Source organism: the organism of the source record quoted next, unplaced genomic scaffold (genome assembly GCF_019419815.1).
Source record: "Pyrus x bretschneideri cultivar Hongxiangsu unplaced genomic scaffold, Pyrus_bretschneideri_v1 Contig41, whole genome shotgun sequence".
NCBI classification, from domain to species: domain Eukaryota; kingdom Viridiplantae; phylum Streptophyta; class Magnoliopsida; order Rosales; family Rosaceae; genus Pyrus; species Pyrus x bretschneideri.
The window spans coordinates 3,792,923-3,812,205 of record NW_025999735.1 but is presented as its reverse complement, the minus strand read 5'-3'; the positions used below and the strand labels follow the sequence as shown (position 1 = coordinate 3,812,205).

At 35.9% G+C, this 19,283-nt stretch overlaps 1 protein-coding gene across 1 annotated transcript; it reads right to left on the bottom strand.

Annotated features, from left to right (window-relative positions):
• Positions 1 to 7,196: 7,196 nt before the first annotated feature.
• Positions 7,197 to 9,035, bottom strand: LOC125469218. Its single transcript, XM_048566302.1, has 3 exons — positions 8,716 to 9,035; positions 8,020 to 8,248; positions 7,197 to 7,858 (listed from the first exon to the last, which is right to left on the bottom strand). The coding sequence occupies exons 1-3, from the start codon at positions 8,941 to 8,943 to the stop codon at positions 7,428 to 7,430; spliced, it is 888 nt and encodes a 295-aa protein (XP_048422259.1). The 5' UTR covers positions 8,944 to 9,035; the 3' UTR covers positions 7,197 to 7,427.
• Between the last annotated feature and the right edge of the window lie 10,248 nt (positions 9,036 to 19,283).

Below are 19,283 nucleotides of genomic sequence, written 5' to 3'. Positions count from 1 at the left end.
GAAAACCTTCCAAATCTCATGAATATTGTTTTTTAATTGAGTGCAAAATGAATAAAATCATTAATAATTATTGTACAAGTGTGAAAAATGTAAAAAATATATATATATACAATCACTCGTAATGACAAGTTTTACAATTTTCGTGAAGGGGTTCACTCTGAAGTAGAACACCATAATCCATAAGCCTTAGGTTAAAATTTAACTATCAATTGTCATTTATGCTTTATTCTATTCATCAAATTTCCTTTTTTAGATTTTCATTATTTATTGATTTAAAATATATTTTCTTTAACTGGTAACTGGTGGGGTCGTATTACCTAATAATATTAACCGGTCGATTTCTAGTCGGGTCATATTACCCGTTTAGTTTAACGGGTATTACACGACACGGCCCGTTAAGATATCAGGTATGTCATGAAAACGACACGAACACGAAAAATACGACACAAATGCCAGGTCACAATGTACATACCGTCCTCATCAAATATTAAAAATAAAAAAGAAAAAACAACCCTTAAAATACATAAAGGAAATACAACCCACCAACTGCATCTCTTGCCACCACCCCTCGTACCACCACGATGAACTTTGCTAGTCTTCGCCTCCGACCCGACCAAGGGAGAACATGGTCGAGCAAGTAAACTACCTTGCAGAATGAAAAGCCTTGGATGGTCTTGAAAAAGCCTTGTACTGAGAAGCATGTGCCCATCACTCCAGCAAAAGCACCGAAGATGAAATATAGAGTCCCTATATCCTTGTGGTTAGTGGAGAACATCCATTGTGACTAAAAAACAAGTAAGCGTAATTCCCCCTAGACAATAAAATATGTTGATGTGATCGTCACCGTAGTAGAGTTTAATCACCAAGTTCGGGACAGATTAGTGTGGTTCCTCTACGCTTAGGACACCAGAATATCAAACCATGAACCATACATATGAAAAAAGAGTATACAATGATGATGTATTTGGCCATCATCATCTCTCTATAACATAACGTAACGTAACGGCGGCACCTTCACACCAAGGCCATAGGCTCTTTCTATCTCTCCCTTCCTTTCCCTACCGCCCCACCGTCACATCACCCCGGATTTTCCCACCCAACATCTCTCTCTTCATGCACATATCGTTAATCTACCTACAATTTGGCTAATATATTTTGAATTTTTTTATTGCAAAAATTAGAATCAAATAATTTTCCAGATTAACATTTGTTACTTTCCAACTTTAGATTAAAGTGCTTTCACTTTTGATTAAACTCTATATTCCAGATTTATTCTTATTTAAAAAAAATATTTAAATTCTATTGAGGTGGAAAATATGCCAAGTAGGAACCGTCTCAAAGCGAGATGGAGGCACATTGAGTCCAATCAATTCAAAATAAAGGATTATAGAGATAACGTCAAGGTTTTGGATGTAAATCACTTCAAATACCGTCGATATGAACCATCTCAAAGCACAAAGCTCGATGGACTTCCTATTTCAAATTATAGGACTCACTCCATGCCAAAGTAGTCAAATAACACGAAGCCGCATCAAATTCAAATGGTACGAAGCCACGTCAAAATACAAACCAACGGCCACAACACACCCACCCCAGCTGGCGACAGTAAATAGGCACAACCTCTGCTGGTGGCAACTCATTTTCTTTTATATATGTTGCCCTTGTTTTCTTCCTTTCTTTTGTTTCCTCTTTGTCTTCCTATCTCTATATCTGTCTCCCTGCACTAAATCTATATTTAACAAAATAAACATCGAACTGAAATTTCTTACCACATTTCTTGTTGCAATTGAAAATTAGAAAGAGAAAAAGGATGGAGAGATTATGGGGGAGAAAGGGGGAAGAAGGAGAGGTAAATGGGGAGGGAACGAGTGAGAAGTTTACTGTTTATGTTGTTAATCTTTATAACGCAAATATCTCACCACTTGTATATTGATACGTGGTGTACAACTTTGCATTTGGTGTCCTTGTTTTCACAAAACAAACAAAAATTGTATTTAACTTGTAAAACTTAAACATTTTACTATTTTGAATGCAATTGTTTTCCAGATGCTCTCGAAAGGTACTTTCATAAAATGCTCATTTCATTTTTAGCTACACCCCCATGAACTCGATTTTAATTTAATTTTGCCCTTATAACTCAAACCGTATCTCCAACCGAGGGCTAAAGGGCGATAAGGCCAAACATAGCCATGTGACAAAAAACCATCTCCAACCGAGGGCCAAACATAATTTATTATTTAAATTTAAAAACTACAACAACTTAAATTTAAAAACTACAACTTAATGTTGTCTAATGGCTTAGGAAGTTATAGGTAAAAAATTTTGTTAAAAAAAAAAAAATTCGAATATAACGGCTAGCTGATATCAGTTAGCTGTTGCATTCAAATTAATGGCCCGGCTAGGTTGAGCCAGCCAGTTGACCCTTTGGCCTTTTTTTGTCCTGTGGGACCCATGAGCCCTTTGGCCTAGCCCTCGGTTGGAGACAGTTTTCGAGCCTTTTTCAGCCCTCTGGCCCTCTAGACCCTTCAGTTGGAGATGGCCTTAGATGCCACGATTGAGACACATGCTTATCCAGTTTGTTGCTTTTACGTGCAATCTTGCGATTTAAGGTCGTGGTGGAATTGAGACCCTTTTTTGTTCAACTCTTGTCACCCATGTCGTAAGCTTAAGGATATTCTTCTACCTGATTAGGGTGACTACTGTTGGAAGATTTGTTTTTTCTTTTTTTTAATAGAAATTACATTCTATTTCATTGTCCCACTTTGCTCTACATCAAAAGTTTATCAACTCCCTTACGAAGTGACTGAAATAATGGACTATGGAGAGTAAAATAGAACGTTCAAGGATATGATTAATTCCATGTTACATAGTTCAAGGGTTCCACTGCAGTTTGTGGGGTGAAGCTTTCCTTACTGCAAATGTCATATATATTGAATAAGATCGTACATAAGAAAACCAACAAGTCACCTTATAAAATAAGGAGAGGACATAAACCCACATATAAAATCCTTATAGTGTGGGGTTGCCTAGTAAAAGTGCAAGTTCAGCTACCAAGAAGAACAAAACTAAGACCTAAAACTATTCATTGTGCATTCATTGGGTATGTAAACAATAGTGCTGCTTATAGTTTCATTGTAGGGGAATTTTCAATTCTTGATATACATGTTAACATTATATATTAGAATCAGCAGATGCAAAATTCTTTGAACATATATTTTCTTTCAATCAAAAGGATTCTTGTTCAAATAAAAAGAGGATTCGTGATCATAGTCATGATGACACCTTTTCCTTAAGTGTCCAAACAATAATGTGGAACCAAAGAGAGGAAAAATGAACAAAAGTTTCTATAAAAAAAAAACGACACAATTCAAAGGCATCCCATTTTGATTAAAACACTAGAAAATCTATAATCTACCATCATCTTGGAGCACATAAAACGAAATGAGTATGACAAAACCATTGGAAACTAGTTTTACAAGTAATAAGCAAAGAATATGGAACAACTCTACACAACAAAGTAGTTTCAATTAACTTTGTGGAGGGTGGCACTAAGCTTGGGGCATCTCCAAATGACTGGAGTAGACAAAATAGTTATCCCATATTAACTTTGTGGAGGGTCTCTCTCTCCCTTCGTTGCCCTACCACCCCACCGTCACCTCACCCAGATTTTTCCACCCAACATCTCTCTCTCTTCCTGCCTCCTCTAACCCCCCGCCACCACCCACCCAAACAACGTGCATAAAATTTGATTATCATCCTTGTATAAATGTAATCCTAATTAAGACCTGGTGCAAGATTGCATATAGATTATTGCCTTTTGGCTTCATACACATATCGTTATTTTACCTACAAATTGGCTAATATATTTTGAATTTTTTTTATTGAGAAAATTAGAATCATATACTTTTCTAGATTAACCTGTGTTACTTTCCAACATTAGATTAAAGTTCCTTCACTGTTGATTAAAGTCTATATTCTAGGTTTATTCTTATTTTAAGTTTTCTTTTTTTTTTTTCTTTAAAAAAAATCTGTTGAGGTGAAAAATATGCCAAGTAGGAACCGTCTCAAAGCGTGATGGGGGCATATTGAGTCCAACCAATTCAAAATAAAGGATTATATAACGTTGAAGCCACCAAATTCGTGGATGTAAATCACTTCAAATATTGTGGATGCGAACCATCTCAAAGCACATATCTTGATGGACTTCCTATTTCAAATTATTGGACTCACACCACGCCAAAGTGATCAAATGGCCCGAAGTCGTGTCAAAATTCAATTGGCACGAAGCCGCGTCAAGTCTCAAATGGCACAAAGTCTCGTTAATGTCCAAGTGGCACAAAGTCCTTGCCTGCAAGAGCCTAAACCGCACAAGTCATCAAATGTTCATTGAATGCACGAGCAGAAACTGCATACAACACCAAAGCCAACACAAAATATCAAAACCAATTGAACGAACTAGGTCGGTTTGATTCCATCAAGGACACATTGGCAGTCTAGTAACACATCCTAGATGCAACTGCAAAGCCCCAAACATAAAATCTTTCTTTTGTGGGTCATTCACTCACTGAGAACCAAATCACTGTGAAACAACGAACTAGGTCGGTTTGATTCAATCAAAGATACGTAGGCAATCCAGTACCATATTCTAGACGCAAATGCTAAGTTCAATTACAAAATCAAATCCCTGGTTCACCTCTACCAAATTCACCATCAAATCCAAATCGAATCCCTGGTTTAACTCAACCAAATTCACCATCAAACCCAAATTCGAATCCTTGTATATGTACCCTCAGAAATGTAAACAACATGCAGTTTGGAACCACCCTCTTTTTCACTCAGTGTCTTCTGTCCTTTTCGTGGTATCCGTCGGGGAGATCCTCTATCTCCGTAGTTGTTCATCTTTTGTATGGAGCCTTTAATCCGTCATCTTTATAAGCTACCATCTTGCTGTAAAAATCAAGTGGGTATTCTCTCTTCGCCTTTCGGGCTTAGAATTTCTAATATTCTCATGTTCGCCGATGATTGTCTCATCTTTAGTAACGCCTCCCCATAGGGCGGCAAGAAATTTCTTTTGGGGCAACCTGTTGCTCGGAAGGACATTTGCCCACCCAAATATTTGAGGCATTTGTCCTGCTATCATTTGTTTTCGGCCAATGTTACGTCTAACGCTGTCATTTGCCTACCTAATGTTTTTCGGATTCGGGGCTTTTGTTTGCAGCCTTCAAAGCCCTCTATATTTAAGGTGAGGGGATTCAAAATTTCAGGGTTGATACTACCAAGAGAAACATCAATTTTGTCACTGAAATTTCAGGGTTGATATTAATAAATTTCTTTTGATTTTTTTGCCTATTTTAAGAAATCTCTGTTATCTTTGTGCTAGGGTTAGTCGAAATATATATTAGAAGGATTAATATTTTTTTATTAGGTTTTCGGTTTTTTTAATTTTGGTTTACTTGAGTTGGGGCGATAATTAGTATTGAAAATTGACCAGTGGATAACCCTTCAAAGTTGATTGTATAATATAGTTGTTGACATCCTAATATGGTTGTTCACTCATCCCCCTCTCTCTTTCTTCGATCCACCAAAAGCCAAGACCGCCAAACCGTCATTCCCTTCTTCAACCTCTTCCCATGCCACCATCACCAAACTCTAATCCAATTCCTCTCATGAATCTCCAATCCAATTCCTTTCAATAGTTTTTTTTTTTTTTTTTTTGAGTGCAAAAATTAGTACAAATTCATAAATATTTTTGTAAAAGTGTAAAAAAACTATAAAAATATATATACACAATCATTCCTAATGACAAGTTTTATAACTTGGACTTTACAACTTTCGTGAAGGGGTCAACTCTGAAATTCGATACCATAATCCATAAACCTTGTACTTATATTTAATCGTCAATTGTCGTTTATGCTGTATTCTTTCTACAAGATTTCATTTTTTAGATTTCATTTTTTAAAATATTATCTTTTAGCAGATGCAAAAAATGGACAGTTTGGATCGTTGATATCACGTTCCGATATTTATGGTTAACTGAAATATGAGTCAATGTTATACAGTTTCTAGATACTTTATAAACTCCAAGCAATATTTTCACTAACGTAAAAATCTGAATGTGATATCAAAGATCCGAACCGTTCAAACCATTCGACCCGTTCATCTTTCGTATCCGCTAAAAGGTCATGTTAAAAAAATAAAAAAATAAAAAAAGGAAATTTGTTGAGAAGAATAGAGTATAAATTAAACGTAAACAACAATCAATAACTAAACTTAAATCTATGGTTTATGGGATTATGATGCTGAATTCATAGTTGACCCCTTTACAAAAGTAGTTGAACTTGTTATTACGAGCATTTGAATATTATATATATATATATATATATATATATATTCACTCTACTACGATTTTCATTTGTTTATTTATTGATTTAAAATATATTTTTTTAGCAAGTAACATGTGGGGTCATATTGCACATTAATATTACCGGGTCAAGTTCAGGTCGGGTCACGTTACTCATTTATTTTAACAGGTATTACACGACATGATCCGTTAAAATATCAGATATATTACGAAAACGATACATACACGAAAAACACGACACAAATATTAAGTCTACTTCCCAACTGTCTATTGTTGTGTTGATTTTGGTTCCTTTCTTGCAGATGTGATTGGATATAGACAGCTCGGTCGTTCACAGCAGTTGAAGATCTAATTTTTGCTTCGGGCGAGCTGACGATGGGCTACTTTTCCTTGATAAGGATTAGGGTGTCTTCAACTATTATTTTTTAATTATTGAGCGATTGTTTATATTGAATTGGCCTTCCCTTCGTTTATCTTAAGCTGCTACTAATGTTGTTTTTGTGGCCTGTTTATTATGTGAAATTTTTCAAATGCATATCAAAAGTGCACATTTAAGTTACACATCTAAACAAGAGTAGTTAAATTTCGTTAAGTTAAAAATAATCTAAACGTTTCTTGTTTATTTTGTAAATTAATGTGCACTTTTGATGTTCACCAGAGAAAATATTATTCCTCATTACTCGGTCTGTGATATTTAGATGGGCTTGATATATAATGATAACTAAGCTAATAGTACCTATTTTGTTAGAAAGAATACAATCAAGTTCTCTCGGTCCTTGGGGTGTTCTTGTACTTAATTGAACGTGGTTTTCTCGAACCAGGAATAACAAGGATGTAAGACATGAAGATAAGAGTTTCATTAAACTGCAGGGTAACTGAGTAAAACAAGGGGTTCAACTGAACCACGCTTTGCAAAAAACCTCAGTAATTAACCTCATGCATACATATATGTATATATATGAACTCACTCGCATTTTTGCACATGCATAGTGTTACAATTGCCTAGAACAGGCATAACACCAAAACCGCGTGCAAAACTTGTTTTCGTTTCCTCATGCATCATCATTCACAAAACTTCAACAGCAGTACTAGAGCAATGCAAGCTAGCAGTCCTCGCCACCTCCAACAAATCAAAGGCCAAAATCGAGGCCTTAGGCTTCGGCGGCCCGTGCGAAAATCCGACTGGCAACGACCCCGGCGTTGACCGCTCCAACGTCCCAAACCACTTGGCTTGCATGTACTTGTGCTTCCTCCAAGGTCCCAAGTGCATCTTCTTCTCCTTCATACATTTCTTGGCTGCGCCGCACAAAATCTTGATCAAAGCTCGTAGTCTTTCGGCTTTCCCAACAAACACTTCAGGCAACCAGCTAATCAATCTGTTGTAGTTTTCGCTAGCTCTTGCCATCTCGAACTCAGCTCCGAAATTTAGCTCAATTGCAACCCTAATCTCCCCTCTCTTTGAACTGTTGTCCAGCACTTCCAAATAAGTATGCTCCCCTATTAATTAAACAAAAACACCATATTTGATTTAGTAAATAGTTAAGGAAAAATATCAATTAGCATGTATAGTTTCAGCCCAACCCACATTAAAATCCTGGGTCCGTGCCCTGATGCGAAGAAAAGAAAGGTAATTGCTATACTGGATTGTTTGAGGGTACCTGCAGGGGCATTTGTTGAACTTCTCCACTTAGACTTGCAAATGACACAATTGTATCCGGATTCAATTAGCCGTTTGCATACTTCGGTACGCAAACATTTCCGGCAACCTCCGGCCACCGGTCTCGCACAAACGCAGTATTCTTCGCTTGATGAATTGATTTCCCTTAACGCTTCCTTAGTGGCTTGTCGAATTTTCGATTCAACGCTACTGCTCTTGCACAATGTCGCCTGCAATTCAGAAATTAAAACAAAAGTTAATATTTGAAAATTTATTAACGAAATCATTTAACAAATAGAAGCTGATTTTCACACATCATATAAGTGCTTAGACTTGTCTTAAGGACTATATCAACACAATCGTGGATTATTGAGTCTTACGATTTGGAGTGCTATATTACAAGCACGTGATCGTGGTATCATGGGAGACAAGCTCTGATCAACCGTGAGCACCGTAATGGAACGCAAACTTATCTTAAGGATGTAATGTCCAACACTTATCTTAACCTTATTTTCAGGTTTTTCTAATCCATTATGTCATGTTCATTTAACATTGATTACTCATGTGAATGCATTACTTTGATATATAATTACATAAATTATTTATTGATTTTTTTTGTGATTTAATATAGCAATTAGACCCTAATATTTCTTCTTGATTTTCTTTGTGATTTAAACAGGGATGTGTGCGAAATTACCCGCAGAAGTTGGTCCTGTTCTTCCCAAAATGCCTTGTTCTCTTCCACACTGCAAGAATTCTCGTCGTCTTCGTCGGAGCCAGAGGTAGTATTAAACTCCGGCGAGACCTCGACTTCCTCGATGAAATCCAGAACCATGTCCCCGAGACTTACACCTGTACCGGGAAATTCAAACATATCGTCGGAACTCCGGAGAATCACAGGTATTGTAACCATCGCTGCGGCCATATTCTACTTGTAGAATCTCCCTCTCTTTTCCTCCTCTCACTTCGTTGTGGTGCAAAAACCAATGGACGTGGTCACGAGTGGTTTGGATCCCAAATGAAATCTGAGGTCCATTTTATAGTTCGCAGGATTGGGTCCCACCTGTCCGACGTGGACTAACAGGACGCCACGAACATGAAGATTTTGTCGTTTTACTCCTTACGCTTGTTGGGTGCAACTATTCGATGTATCTCGGGTTTTGACAGCTGGGGTCCACGTCCGCTGTTGACCAATAACAGTAAGTTTTGAGCTTCAAAGCCCGTTGAGAGTTGAGACTTATCCTTTAGAATATTTTCGAATATTCTAATATTGCAATTTTTGTATTTTTTTAGTAATTTTAATAATAGTGTGTTTTTGTCGTGATTGTTGTGTAGGTACTGGTCAACACTCCGAAGCTCTGAGGTAAATATCTGACCGGCGGTCAGTTGGGCAGCGGAGCGGGCACAATGAAGTGCAAAGTACACGTGGCATTTTTTTAATGATGATGATGCCGCTAACCTTATCCGGTTGAAAGTTGATCAGTGTTTTTACCAATTGACAGACTGGAAGAATTTACAATCACCGACTCACCGTGATATTTCACGCCACATAAACCGTTATGTGAAATAGTTTTATGCATAATTTTGAACAAGTTATTCAAAATGTTGAGCAATTAACTTGTTTCATGCATGTCAGTTTCGTCCTAGTAAGCTTTGGGCTTGATCGAATATGCCCCCAAGTATGCTGCAATTGGTACGAGGATAATTAGCGTAGAAAAGTAAATTAATTAAAGTAGCATCTACTTTCGTATCATGAAAGTTAAACTATACCATCCACTTTCTCTTTCTTTATTATTTATTTTCTTAGGAGGGATTTGAGCAATCATTTTGGTGAGGAATTCATGAATTGTATTCGTTTATCGTATATCGTGCGATCAGTTTTTGTCAAGTATTGTATGTGTTTAATTTTAAATAAAAATATTTAAAATAATTAATGACTGCACGATGTACAATGAACATACAAGATTGAAAGATCTTCAGAATCCTCACAAAAAGGATCCGACGAAAATCCAGATTCATAAAACTACTACCCGTTGGTATGTCTTTTATGATCCTCTTGTGATTTTTTGAGTCTATTTTTTGAGTCTAACTTCAACTCATAAACTCTAATTCTTTCTATTGTACGTATAACTTAGCGATCTAAAGTTAACAATGAAATTAACGTAGCATTATGTTATTGAATGGAAACGTCATCGTAACAATAGACTAGGTTTATTCTAAGTTGCTCTCCAATTTTGACCTATCCTGAAGTTGATGACTATTGTTATGCCAACATGGCAATGTTGAGCATGCAGCAGTCAAGCGTCTCGGTAAACAATTTGTAAACCTTTTACTTGTCAAGTAATCTAATGGGTATCATTGTAACAGAAAATTGAATTTGGTTTTTCTTTAACTAAGATTAATTTTCATGCAGTCAAGGCTTTTGGTAAACAGGTTGTATTGAGTGCATAATACAAGCATTTCGCAATTCCTAATACCGATTGAACAATATTGTCTGAAGTTTGAAAAGTGGGTGCAAAAGAAGTTTCTCCTTCTTCATCCGGACCTCAAAAAAAAAATAATAATAACAGATAAATCCTATTCCAATTCAAAAGATAAATCCTGTTCCAATTCAAAAGACCAGATTTTGTTGGACGAATATATAACTGAAAGCCTGCAAGGTGGATGCATGTACAAGTTCTTTAGCAAATCACAGTACCAGTTGTATCGTCACCAACCATTAGACAGATTTTAACAGACCAAATTATATACCTGAAAAGTTTAAGAAGTGGCACAGATGGGCGTTTATTGACTACTAAAAACTTCATGAAACTATTTATTGATAGACTTCTACAAATTTTTACGAGTGTAACGATAGATTTTTTTTGTAAAGTTCACATGAAATTGAACAACCTTTGTAATAATTATAGTTTTTTTTACTTGTTTGTTACAAACAAACAATTAGGAGTAGACAAGGGCTACACTTATGTAATTTTACTTTTTCTGTTACAACTGAAATTGTTAGACATGCGAAAGAATCCTTAACTCATGAACATTAAATTTTTTTTAATTCCAAATTCTTGTAAATCGTGTGTTTCTAATATGGTGATGGGATGGTGGAAGAGTGGGGTTTGGGGTGGTGGTGATGGGCAAGATAAGACGAAAGTAAAGCTGGCGATCATGATGATCATCATGGAGGTGCTAGGAGTGGTCATGGGAGGTGGTGGCGGCAGTAAGGTGGTCGTAGGACACTACTACATTTAACTATTAGCGCGATGAACAAAAATTGGTTGCATAAAGTGTATTTCGGTTGCACAAACTTTTTGTGATGATGAACTGTCTTCGACCAAAACATTCGGACACAATATCCAACAAGATGAATCCATACTATAGCTGTAAAAACCAGAGACAAACTAATAGCATGTGTGATAGCATTTACAACTTTTGATAAAGAAAACCAAATAACTAAAACTAGACTTCACAGAATGACTTTTATTGACTCCATAAAACTCTATATTGATACACCTTAAGTTGATAATTAAATAAAGTCTATCAAACTCCAATCACAATACACCCTCCTAAATATATAATTTTGTTTCACTACTCACACGAGGGGCATTAGTGACCCCTTAGTCACTACTTAAGGTAGCAAAAGCACATTTTCCTTGTAAGCAAATGAGGGAATGAGCGTTGACTGGATCCACCTAGTAACCAGTTCTTTTTTGGTCAATAAGTAACCAGTTCAATATTGGTGACTATGAGAAAGTCACTATTGCTAGTGTTTAGATATTTAATTCACATGTATGACGATCGTTACGTGTTAGTCAAGCGGCATACTAGAAGGGGTCTAAGCATTTTTTATTTTAATAAAATTTATTAGGATTTTTTTTTTTTTGAAATGTTATATGAACTTAAACTTATACATATTTTTTAATGTCATATAAACTAAAATTTTAAGCGATTTGTCGTATTAACTTTTCAAAATTATTAATTTGTCATTTTAGCCTAACTTTATTAAGTTTTCAATCTAAAATAAGTCATATGTGAGGCAATGACTTGTGTTCACGGTTATTTAGGACTTTTGACATTCTTTTCACAAGTTCTTTACTTTTCTTTACTACAAACCCCAAAATTTGGCTAGTTAGAAAACATGTCGTGTTTGTTTGAAAACTTTTTGATGAACTTTGAGAATTTAATGTGGTCAATTATCTTTAATTCAAAACACAAAAAGGAGAGTGCAGGCCGTTCCCCTTTTTCAAATGGAGAACCCTCAAATCATCCGAAATTATCCCCCCATTTTGTATTTGAAAGAAACCCCAGAATTTTATTTATTATTATTATTATTATTTGTCAAATGAAACTTATTAGAAAAGGAGTGAGGTATTGAAATACCCAAAATAACCTTAAACATAAATCATGTGCTTGCATGGCTTTTTTTTTTTTTTTTTTTTATAAAAAATTGAACGGAGAGTGTGAAATGACAAATTAATTATTTTGTAAAGTTAAGATGACAATTGCTCCAAAATATGATAATATAAACAAATTTCCCTATAAAAAAATTTTAAAAAAAATTTAAAAAAAAAAAGAAAAGAGAAAAAGCAATATAGGATGTATGGGGTACGCCATTTCCAGAATGGTTATTTAATGTTTTGGCCAAAGTTGTGAACATTTCTATTTAAATACAATAATATCTTTTATCGATTGAAAATAAATAAATAAATAAATTTAACCACCCTAAAATTCTTTTTATGGAGAAAATATTCAACCACTGCACCTACACCTCATGCAGCGTGATGCCTTCTTTTTTTTTTTTTTTTTTTTTTTTCCATACGGAGGGTCATGAGCTCAAATCGAACACTAGAGTTTAAATTTATAAAAGTTTTTCTTGATGTCGAATTTTTCATCTTTCGACTTAAATCTTCAATCTATTTTACCAGTTCGGTTATGCTATTTGATCAACATTAGTCATTGGGTAGATAACGAGACCACCTAAGGGGTAAACCAGGAAACTAACCTTGATAGAATAATGGATGCCAGATGCCCGATATTTTACTCGCACTTGCGGACGTGATGGATGCAGAGGCACAATGTAGGCTAGAATTTCGCTTTCAGTCAATTCGAGGAGGCCACAATTTATCTCAAGAAAACGAAACAATGGAAAATGATTGAGAAAGTGTTGGGACAAAGTGGAAAAAGCGTACAAAAGCAATAACGTTAGAATTATATAAAATGAGGAATTTGATGTTCACATAAAATATTAAATATCTTGTTGGTAGGTTGTGAATCCTGTGAATCTGGATTAGGACTGATGTGATCATCCACTCTCTCTCTCTCTCTGTATATTATTTCGCATTCGAGAATCTTGTATGGCATTTGGCATGTATCAGCCAAGGCATCCTTCATCTCAGTTTCCTTAGTGTAAAACAGGACCAGGTATGCAAAATATCTCTTCCAAGTACTAAAATCACAACCATCCACAGGTGTCCTTATGGATTACATTTCTTGTTCACAGAAAAATGTGAATTTTCATTTTCCTTTTTACTTCTTTAGGAGGTGAGCCTCTCCATTTACGGGCATTTTAACTATGAAATAGGAATGAATGGGTCCCATAAATTTTGGGTATGAGATACCTAAAATATGAAGGTATCTCATTAGCATAAGGGGTTGTGTATCTCATGCCTAATCCTTTACATGCTCATTCCATTTAATCTCTACCTTTACATTCCCCTTCCTTTTAATCCATCATTCATTCATATCTCATATCATGTAAGTAAACATGTCTTAAAAGAGAAAAGTAAATGGAACCCCAATTTAAATCTCTAGTATTAGTGAAGAACTCTCGTTTACATATTCTGAAAATGTAAATGTGATTTTTACGTCTCGAATTTGCATTTCTCCATTTATGATGCCCTTATACAAGATTACTCTTAGAAACATGCGACATTGGCTCAACTAAAAGATAACGCATGAAAAACTAATTACCAAATTTAAATACATGACATCTTTTAACTATACTAATCTAGCACGATATTATGTCAAGCCACATGAATAACCCATATAAAGTTTTCTCATACTAAAAAACAAAAGGGTTTTTCTCATACATGACTGATTCTTGCATTTCTTTTCTTTTCAAATGCAATCAAATTATGAAAACAAATATTTGTTATGCAAATTAGATCAATTTTTTGCTTTAAGTTTTAAGAGTATGTATTCTCTTTCATGCTGGTAAAAAGTAAAAAGTGAGCATAAACTTTCATCACCTTGTTAAAATGTAGATTAATATAGAAAATGGGACAACCATTTTTCTATCTCACAAAAAGAACATAAAATGTGTAAAATAAACAGATACCTGTCTAATGTGCCTTCCTATGACCATTATAAATTAGTTTAAATCAACTTGCCTAATTAACCATTTAGCTATAGAAAACAATAAAATAAACAAAATATCTTCAGTATCTTTCTGCACTTTTTGACAGAGAACTAATTTTTTTGCTTTAAAACAAACAGATCCCCAATAGATATGGTCTTATCCGTCTGAAAAAGGCTTGTAACCGTTTACCAAAAAAAAAAGTTTTGTAACCTGTTCAAAAAAAGATACTATAATCTAATAAACATTATTATGTTATAAACTGGTAATATGAGAGAATCTCTTGTTTGATCAAAGACACAACTAATCAAGTTGCAGTTCAAAGAGATTATAATATATAAAATAAAATATCTTTAAACACTCAAACAACATATACGTACATGATTTACTAATTTTTAAAGGAACCTTAAATCAAATTTAAAGATTTGTTTAACTGGCCATATCATAGGATCCGCAAACTTTAAGCATCATTAGATGATAAGCATGAACTGAGTAAGGACCAATCATTTACTATTCTTCTCCCTTCATACCCTTTTTACCCTTTTCTACTCTTTATTTACCCTACTTTACTATTCAGACAAGCCTTCATGTCTTCCAGCACAAGGCTTTGGGTTTGGGGTACACACTCAACCACCAACGGCATCGATCGAGGACGCAAACTGCAATGGCGTCATCGTCTGATTTTGTGACCGGAAAGTTGATCCATAATGCTGAATTGTGAACCATGATACCGGAAAAGACAAAGCTGTATAGTCCATGGAAGCCTGCTGCTGCTGGCACAAGATAAGAAGTGATTTAAACAAGTTACTGACGGTTACTCAAGATAATGAAGGGTAAGAAGTGTAAATGCAAGTTCTGGATAAACCCCACTACGTGATCACCATATGTTTATTAAATGTTACCACTAAAAAATTGAAAAAAATAGCCAGAAATTGACAGGCTCCATTAACTTAATGAACAATCATGAAACTTGATAATAATAAAATGCAAAAGTCTGAAGTCTGATGATAAGAAGAAGAAGTTTTTTACCCATTTAATTGATGTAGAAATGATTAAAAAGATTAACTTTCACTCTCTAAGATGGTTTAGCTTGAAAGTAACTACTCTCCCAAGTCTTAAAAAACCATATCATATCATATACAGGCTTTGCTTTCTAGCTCATTTACATGACAAGCTGCAACCAGGCCACTGGTCGGCCACGGCAAATCAATATTTCCAGGAGATTTTCCCAGTTCACTTACAATTCTCTCAAAATTTCGTACATATAAAATACTCGTTTCAAAATTGAAATCCTACGTACCATTAGTTTCTTCTGATTCATATCCTTCACATCAGCAGATTAAAACTACGTAGTAAAATTGCAATAAACTTATCCTGCAGCAGGAATTGTAAAATACGTAAAAAAAAGCGAGCTAAATATATCGGTGCATCATGTGCTAATGCTTTCTAGATGCAGATAAAGCGGTTTACTTAGGAGAAATCATACTATAAACAAGTGGATCGTTGAATTGAACTCATTAATACAAATTGTCTATTCAAAATGCATTATCGAGATCTAGTTAACGAAGATTGGAGCCAGAGTAGTCATATTTGAAGATACATTAGTTATTTTACGATATCATTTTGAAAGGTTCATTGTTAAATTAATTAAGAGAAGCTATGAAACACAAATCTGTCTCTCAATGTTCAGCAGCGACATGCTTACTTTAGTTAGGATGTCGAACTCGAAACATATCATAAGTGAAGAGGGATTGTCTTATCCACATGCTTCACTTTTCTGTACTTTTACTTCGTCAGCACTCTCCACAACACAGTATACTAATTACGACAAACTTTAATAAACAATAATGATAGCACTTTTCTAAATCAGTTACGGATAAAAAGGGTCTCACACCGTGTACTTTTTGATAATTTATTACCAATGAAAACACCATTTATGTAATCAAGCAATCCACTCAACACTAATAATACTTCTCTGATCGATAGGAAGCAACAAAATAGCTTCAACAATCGACAGTGTTTGCACATTTCTAGAGCTAGAAGCTCAGTGATCTGTAACCTTAGTTTCTTCGAACTCTATCAGTACTTATTAGTTATCCTAGCAGCACGAACGAATTCCTAATAACAAATCAAATGTTTCATCACACAAATGTCAAACACGATGGCTACAAATTGACAAGAAAAGTTAATCGTTTAAATCAAAATGCCCTTTGTTTAAATAACTACGGAGATGCTGGAATGTGCATAACAAAGTCAGGTTATCTATCTCGGTTTGTTATGAACTTGAGATGGCAATACTTCTTTTTTTTCTTTTCTACATAACGAAATGCTTGTTATGATGATCATGATTCATACATTAATTAGCAATATTACAGTGAGATAGCATGCTAACCAGTAGATTCAGGTCCTATGAAAACTAACCCAAAAAAACTGTAAAACATATTCTGTCCCTAATTTGTTTTTGAGCGCTTAGCAAGTTGATATAATTAATCCCCTGATAATCTGAAACGAACGGAAAGCTTACATCATCAACAAACGGAGATAAGCATCAAATGTTTTTACACTAAAGTGCCAAAAGAATAACAATTTGATGTCCTGGGACAAACTTATAATCAAGGGGAAGAGTGAGGGTAAAACAAAGGTATCAATCCAAGAACTGACTGTGAAGAGCATACTCTATTTTAACATTTGGAAGCTCGCGAATGAGTAGACGATGACAGATTCAGACTTATCATGTTATATTGTAACTATTTGTAAAATATATGTTATTGAAGAAACAATTTTTTTAAGAAACATGTTAAACGAAGATGCAACAATTAAAAATACAACTTGGCTACTTGCAGATAATGCATGGAAAGAGACGTTGATCAATTTCAGTAGTTAGCATGTTGTGCACCAAGATTGGCGCACAATCAAGTTTCACCAACAGTTGCTGAAAAATAGAAAAATTTCTGAAAATTCTTTCGAGCATTTGCAAGACTAAGGACTATACTAAATTCCATACAACGAATATATAAAAGCATTGTCATCAGATTTGCAATGTAGTGTGCCTCTTGCTTGTTGATTATTCCTGTTAGCGTGAGTCAATATTAGGAAAAATAGGGAATGTTAATAATAGGAGTCCTTAATTAAGTAGTTTTGTGTATATGTTTTTTGTTTCCTTGTAAAACTATGATAGCACATGTATATATTTCTAAACAAGTAATAGAAGATTTAATTCCCGTAAAAGTTCTATTTGGTATCAGAGCCAAAACCCTAAAACCCTAGTTTTCTTTTCCGCTGTGCTTGGTTGACCTTATTTCTGCAAATCTTCTGCTGAAAACAGTGTTGCCGTGTGGGTGTGGTACTGCTGTGTGTGCAGTCTGCTGCTGTGTATTGATGTGCAATGCTGTGTATTGTTGCCGTGTGGGTGTGGTACTGCTGTGTGTGCAGTCTGCTGCTGTATATTGCTGTGCAGTGCAGTCTGCTGCTGTATATTGCTGTGCAGCGCAATACATTGCTGCTGCCGTGAGGATTGCTGTGTTTTTTCTGCAATTGTACCGTGTATTGACGTGCAGTGTGTACCTGTCTACTGCTTATCTGTTACCTTAGAAAGACTTGGGGCTGCTACGGTATTGGTGGTGTGTTCTCAAATCAGAGTTGTTATCAGTTTGTACTGCTTCAATACAGATTGCAGGAAGCCGTAAAATTTTATTAATGGACTCAGGAGGCAGTGGCGTGTTGAAGTTAGAGGGCAGTAATTCAACAAATAATCAAGTAGTGAATCCTGTCGTTATTCAGAGTGATGCGTCTGCTGTACCAAATACCGTGAAATTAAATGGATCGAATTATCCTCTTTGGTCCAAGGTTTTGGAGATGCACATCACTGGACGCGGTAGGAAGGGTTTTGTGACTGGGAATACCAAGGAGCCTGCTGAGGCTAGTGCTGAGTATGAGGCGTGGGAGACAGGGAATGCAATAGTAAAAGGGTGGTTGATCAATTCCATGGAACCTGCTATCATGGGATTTTTTATTCACCTACGTACTGCTAAAGAAGTTTGCGAAGAGGTGGCTCGAACTTATTATGATGGTTCAGATATTTCTCAGATTTATGAATTGAAGGTTAAATCGTTCAGACTCCGTCAAGAGGGTCGGCCGGTTGGTGTGTATTATGCTGATCTCAAGTCCGTCTGGCAGGAGTTAGATCAACGGAGACCAATCAAGATGGTATGTGCTGTGGATTTCAAGACACTTCGAGAAGAAATTCAGGTTGATCGTGTGTATGCTTTTTTGGCGGGTTTAGATGATGTGTTTGATAAAGTACGTAGTGATATTTTACGTACTCAGCCCTTACCTTCTGTTAAGGAGGTGTTTTCTGTTGTTCGACGTGAAGCTCAACGACATGCTACCATGATGGGTGGGAGTAACAATCAAGGAGGATTGCCGTCCATGGCAATGATCTCTCGGCCAGCTGGTACTCATCGTGCTAGTAATTTTTCTAATCAATCTTTAAATTCTCGACCTTTCAACCGAGAAAATAAAGATGATTTGAAGTGTACTTTCTGTGGACAAACCCGTCATACTGAGGATACATGCTTTACTAAGCATGGGGTGCCTGATTGGTTTCCAGAGTTAAAGAAAAAATTGCGTGCCAAGGAGCGTGGAACAGCCGGATCCAGTGGAGGCCGTGTCTCCCTTGCTGCGGCTACACCCACAGTCCAAGAAGCCGTGCCTAGCTCTAGTAACTCCAGTCAGAATTTGTTGCTTGGTACTCGGGGTGACTCGTCTTCTGACACAGGTACCGTGGGACGTGTTCTCTTAGGTAGCGTTTGGTACGCGGGACGGGACGGAACAGAGTGGGACGAGGCGTTCCGTCCCACGTTTGGTGCGCCTAAAATGAGTGGAACGCGCTGTTCCACGGAACAGATTTTGGATGTTTT

Bases quoted from the DNA above. Each gene is read 5' to 3' on its own strand.
- LOC125469218 (XM_048566302.1), bottom strand. From the start codon at position 8,943: ATGGCCGCAGCGATGGTTACAATACCTGTGATTCTCCGGAGTTCCGAC. The intron at 8,249-8,715 runs GTAATTTCGCAC...TCTGAATTGCAG, and splicing joins AACAGGACCAACTTCTGCGG to GCGACATTGTGCAAGAGCAG. The intron at 7,859-8,019 runs GTACCCTCAAAC...TTTAATTAATAG, and splicing joins TTCAACAAATGCCCCTGCAG to GGGAGCATACTTATTTGGAA.